This window comes from Bidens hawaiensis, unplaced genomic scaffold, assembly GCF_021521415.1.
Source record: "Bidens hawaiensis isolate Kalapana, Puna unplaced genomic scaffold, B.hawaiensis_p1.1 tig00013870_1, whole genome shotgun sequence".
NCBI lineage: Eukaryota > Viridiplantae > Streptophyta > Magnoliopsida > Asterales > Asteraceae > Bidens > Bidens hawaiensis.
The window spans coordinates 69,720-75,763 of record NW_027492187.1 but is presented as its reverse complement, the minus strand read 5'-3'; the positions used below and the strand labels follow the sequence as shown (position 1 = coordinate 75,763).

General features: G+C 32.9%; 1 protein-coding gene across 1 annotated transcript; it reads right to left on the bottom strand.

Moving 5' to 3' along the window:
- Positions 1 to 410: 410 nt before the first annotated feature.
- LOC143545194 (OVARIAN TUMOR DOMAIN-containing deubiquitinating enzyme 2-like) lies at positions 411 to 4,582 on the bottom strand. The gene is made up of 9 exons (XM_077037119.1): positions 4,496 to 4,582; positions 4,097 to 4,161; positions 3,970 to 4,015; positions 3,763 to 3,871; positions 1,718 to 1,809; positions 1,569 to 1,631; positions 1,335 to 1,453; positions 1,164 to 1,239; positions 411 to 585 (listed from the first exon to the last, which is right to left on the bottom strand). Exons 2-9 carry the CDS (start codon positions 4,159 to 4,161, stop codon positions 529 to 531), a joined length of 627 nt encoding a protein of 208 aa, XP_076893234.1. The 5' UTR covers positions 4,496 to 4,582; the 3' UTR covers positions 411 to 528.
- Positions 4,583 to 6,044: the final 1,462 nt, after the last annotated feature.

The following is a 6,044-nucleotide window of genomic DNA, read 5'->3' as shown; positions in this document are numbered from 1 at the left end:
TCACCTTGAAGCTGGTCGTTTAACCTTCATAAAGTGCTACCACAACTAAAAATTGTGCATATATAGCGTTACCACAACTACAAAGTGTGTTAGGAATCCATATAGCATCCAAAGACGTGTAGTCTAATTTAAAAAATTGTGGACGACTGTACTTTTATATTGTTGGTCTTTAACCAAGTGGGTTGATAGCGCAACTTAGATTAAGCCCGACATGGAATAATAAAGTCTCGCTACTTTCAGAATTGGACTACACAGCTCTAAACATGAAACAGATCTGCCCCGAGACGGACCATTAAACAGGACCGTAGACTAAACCGCTAAAGAACAAACCAGCCAACAATAAAGAGTGAAATGAAAGGAATCATATTCTTTTAGCTACAATAAGAATTAAAAAACCAACAATTTCCCCGCAAACAACAAAGTTATTATAAGTTAATATGGTACAAAGGTTTAAGACAACTTGGGGAAGTTAACCAGACAAACTTATTGGTACTACAACAATTAAATAACACAGATTCCCTAATCCCTTCATTTATATTCTTGAAAGTTGACATGTCCTGTTGCTTGTGCATGTTCCACAGCTTCCTAGATTGTTATATTACAAACATAAAAGAATGTAAATAAAATGTCATACAGACTATACATATAGGAGGCGAATTGGGTTCAGGTCGATTTAAACGGGTAGCGAATTGACCCGAAAACTTTGTTTTAAAGTCGAATTGCTTATATATCTAATTATGCATTAAAAAACAAATTTTAAGAGACTTTCCACATGGTTGACCTGTTTCTTTTTTTAGCTAGCTTTTTTGATTTAACCCGTTAGACCGAGATAAAACATAACCAAAATTGGCCAGTTTTGGTAAAATGACAAAGCAGATTAAAACACTTTTACATTGAAAAGCTTTTATTTTTTTACAAACTAGAGTCAAATATAATGACAATATTAGTACTATGTCAATAGTAGCCTAATTTTTTAATAAAATAACTTAAGAGATTTATATCTGTTCAACCTTTTTTTTAGCTAGTTTAGTTGCTTTTACCACTTTACTCGTTTGAGATAACTTAAACCGAAAACCAAAAACTGCGTGTTCATGAATAAACGGGTCAAAACTTTGCAACCCCTAGACGTGAAGAAAAGAAGGAATATTTCTTAAATGTCTTACCTTTTGACCAATCACACCAATTTGACAAACCCCGCAACGCAATGTGAAGTTGGCAGTATCTGTATAACTTCTTTTCCTGAAAGTACCAAAAAACTAACTATTATTTTCTTCAACAGATGACAATGACTGACAAAAAAAATTAAAACTTTATGAACTACAAATTTGATGCACCTTTGTTGATCCTTTACAAGATTTAGAGCAAGTGTTTCATATGCCCCAATGGTCCTATCAGAATTTACAGCAAATATTGTTTGATCAAATTCTTCAGGAGCTCCATCCGCAGGTGACATCTATGAGACATCAGCATTATACGAAACATTAATTCACCAAATTACATCAAGAAACTTTGAATGTAACACATGTATACAAGTATAAGGCGTAAGAAATGAATAGAGGATGACTCACAGCTAAAGCATCGTAATGGAGTCCATCATAGATTAACATAACTCGTTCTCTGTATTTCTTTTCCTGTCATACAATAATATGAAGATAGGTTATGGAGGTTTTAATGTAAAAAACATGAATGATTGACTATGCTGGTTATAAATGCTGACCTGTCCGTACAAGTCACATCTTGCGGTTTGGATATCATATGCTGCTATTTCACGACCATAATAATCTGCTAATATAGAAAGCTCTATTGCACCTTCATAAGAGTGGTTTAATTCATTATATGTTGTACGTTGAACAAATGACATATACGCATAACTCCACAGTTAAGCGTGCTTTGCTGGGAGCATAGGTGGCAATCATGACCAATTGCTCACATAATGGAAAAAACTAACTTGTATATGGGTTCATTTGGGTCACCTTAAGTTAGTGAACGGGTCGAAATTTGTCACCTTAAATAGCAGGTCAAAATGGGTTAATATTATAGAACTTCTTCACTTAAACAAGGGTCCAAACGGGTTAGCACTGCCCAAGACCAATGTTTGTCTTCACCTACTTGTAGTCGCCACCGCCACAACACTCCACCGTCACCACCGTTTCCATCAGTACACCCACCACCGTCGCTGCTAACCCATTACCGACGCACCACCTGGGTGGGTGGAGTAGAGTGGAGGGGGGGTTCAAAAACGAGGCATTTTAACCCTGTGGTGGGTACTTCTTCTCTAAAACAAGCCATTTTAATTCGCAGAGATGGAGGTGGGGTGGGTGGATGGGTACTTCTTTCTAAACAACTCGTTTTAACCCAGGGGTAGAAGCGGGTGAGGTGGGGTGGACAGGTACTTATATTTTCTAAAACGACTCATTTTAACCTGATTCCATTTTAGCCAAACCCGGTTTGACCCAACCATATTAATACTTTTTGAACCAACAATACATTTAATCCAAAAATGGATTAACGCGATACCTAAGTAGAGTTGTCTCAACTTATTGTAGGCCTAAGGCAACCTCTAGAGATGGTACCTTTTATGAATTTTATTGTTATCAGCCTACATAATTTAAATGTGCAGTGTTCATCCAAAACCACTAATTCATTCAAGTTCCTAGTGCCCTATGCCATTTTTCTGCATAAAGATCAGGTGCCCCATACCCTTTCATTAGCTTTGCCAGGAACGATTATAATATAGACATTGCTGGTCAGACTAAATGGCTTTATAAGCTAAGGAGATGGCATGTGTGCTCGATCCAACTTAAACAGATGATCTCAAACTAGAGACATTAAAATAATCTAAATTCCTGCTTACACCAATGAAGGGTCCTAAACACTAGTTGCATATGCTATCTTAAAGCTTGTGTGATTATCAAAAAAGAAAAATTAAGATCATGATCTTAAGCATGGCTAGAAAGGATTTTTCCAGCCCAAATGCAAGTGGTTGAAGTGCAATAGTATACCTAAATGTCTATTACTTTATTATCTAAATGATTTTTACGTCATTATCAACAGATATTAAGCTATGACATATTACAAAATGTCTAATACATAATGTTAAAACTTAGAACAAACGGGCATCAAGAGCAACAAATAAAGCAATCAAACACATTAACAAAGTTAGCAATCCACCAATTAACAAATTAGCAATAAAAAACTACAGTCAACAATAAAGCAATCAACAGTTCTAACATTCAGGCCCGAAAGAAAAAGCAGGATAGACCGAAGTCACCGAACAATTAAACAAGAAGCAAGAAATCAAAGGTGGTTGATTGAACAAAGTAACAAACATTGAGGCGTGTTGTTGATTGCTTCTTTGTTGACCTGTGTTGTTGATTGCTTAACGTGTGGCTGATTAGTTAATTTGTTGACAGCTAATTTTGTTAACCTATTGATTTCTTAGTCAATCATTCTTGATTCCTGTTTGTTTTAAGTTTTAACTTTACGCATCAAACTTTTTGTAATATGCCTCAACTTAAAATCTATTGATAATAAAGTAATAAACATTTAGTTGATAAACTAATAAACATTTAGGTATACAATTTGCAATCTAAGCACTTACATCTGGGCTAGGCAAACTCTTTCCAGTCATGCTTAATATCATGATCTTATAAATGGTTGCGATAATTACACAAGGTTGAGCCGGGCCAAAAGTATGTACCAACTACCAACTACCAAAAGGTTACTTAAATGGCTAGAAAACATAAAGGAATAGAAACATACCTCCCCATTTCTCAGGATCAAGAATCCAAGCACAATATTCTTCATTAGGTTTCCCAAGGAATGCTTCAGAATATTTTGTTGGATCACTAGCTACTGTAGCAGCTATAACCTTTAAAAAATGAATAATACAATACGTTTAAAAACAAAATAAAAGAATTCACTTATCATCAAGATAAGAAACAAATGCGATAAACATTTGAATTAAACCTGTCTCAATTCTGCAGCCTTGTGTTTGTCATGATCCATAACATACCTGCAAATAAACAGCCAAAAACCGAGTCAAAATCAAACAATAAATAACTAACAAACAATGCGTAATGCTTTTAAGCCTCACCCCACGGCATTGAAGAGGCAGCTATTATCCGAAGGAATCACCCGTCTAACTATGCTACCTTCCATCTTGTAAATAATAAGCACCTTAAATGTCAAAACTTTTACGGTTAATTCAACTTTTTAAACCATCATAACAACTATACATCACAATCTCCATCAATTAGATACAAACCCATATGAAAAAACATTAAGTAACACCCATCAAGTAAAAGACCCACTCAGGCATTTAATCAAACACTTGGCGTGCATAACTTTTATCCCACCTAATTGATACAAATTAGCGTAATCTAGTTCATGATTATGATTCAAAGAAGCATGAGTTAATCCCATTATCTTTATGTTTGCTCAATTACATGCAGATCGAAAAAGAAAGAATTCAGATCTATGGAATAAGGGTTACCTGTAAATTGGTTCAGAAGTTGAAGAACCAGATTGGATTACGCCGTTTAAATTAAAAAGACGAAAACTTGGTTGGTTTAATTTTATACCAGTTTTTATCCCTGTATTAGGAGAGTTATTTTATATTATTTGTGCTAATATTTATTTATTTTTTTAATTTATATATTTTTATTATATTAAAGTTAATAATATATTTATGGTTTGATGATAAATTGTTTCACAAATAAATGAGATGTTATAACCCGGTTTAAAAGCTATATGGTTTTGATGAGACCCAAGACCCGTTTATTTTTTTTTACTATGAAATTGGTTTTGTAATTATAAATAATATTTATGAAAGTTAATAATATACTTATGGTTTGATGAGACCCAATACCCGTTTATTTTTTTTATTATCAAATTGGTTTTTTAATTTAAATAATATATATATCTTTTTTAAAACAAATAAGATATTATTTTTTTGTTATATCCTATTTTATAGGATTTTTACATAAATAATTTGGTGAGAATAATTTTTAATTTAATGAGATGTTATAATCCGTTTAAGGAATATCTGGGTTTGGTAAAACTCATACCCATAAATTAGGGTCAAATAAAGAAAATCTAGTGACTCTAAAAAAAGGAGGAGCGACTATATCGCGACACGTAGGATTTTTATGTTTTCGTTTATATATATTATAGATTTTATAAAGAGAACCAATTTTTGCTTTTCAAGAAACATAAGATTCGAAATTGTAATGATATTGTTATTATTATGTCTTTTGGGATTTTGAAAGGTTTTGGTGAGCCTTGTTAAGTTGATTTTTTATTTATTATTATTATATTTGAATTTGTTTCATATTTGATATGGTTTTATATCTCCTTCTCCAGATATTCACATGGCACTGCCAACACCATCTAAATACGAGCCGAGAAGTCATATGACTTTGGTGTGTTTTACGTGCTTAACCAACAAGAGTTAGATTTATAGTTGATCATGTTCTTATAGAAGTCGTATAGTCATTTACGAGTGGTATAACAATATATGAAATGAATAGTATAACAAATACTAGGATGATAGAACTAGTAATATAGGCCTACTAGTTTTTATCCACAGTATTACGAGGGTTGTTTTATATTATCTGTTTCTAATATTTATTTTTTTTTTACTTTGTTCACTACGATATTCGACCTCATATTGTTGGATGCCATCGAGGGGACATAATTGGCTATGATGATTAAATTGACAAAATTTCAAACTTTGGACTGAAGTTGTAAAAATATCAAACCACATGGACGAAAATGATCATTAACTCAAAATAAAAGTGAGAAAGATAAAAATACTCTTAAACTAACGACATAGTTGGATGTCGTTAGACGGGAGAGACGTAATTGGCTAATGTTTAAAACAATGATGACTAAATTAACCAAATTTCAAACTTTGAACTGAGGTGACAAAAGTAGCAAACCACATATACGAAAATGACCATTAACTCTTGTATGAAAGTTAATAATATAATTATGGTTTGATGATAAATTGTTTCACAAATAAATGAGATGTTATAATCTGG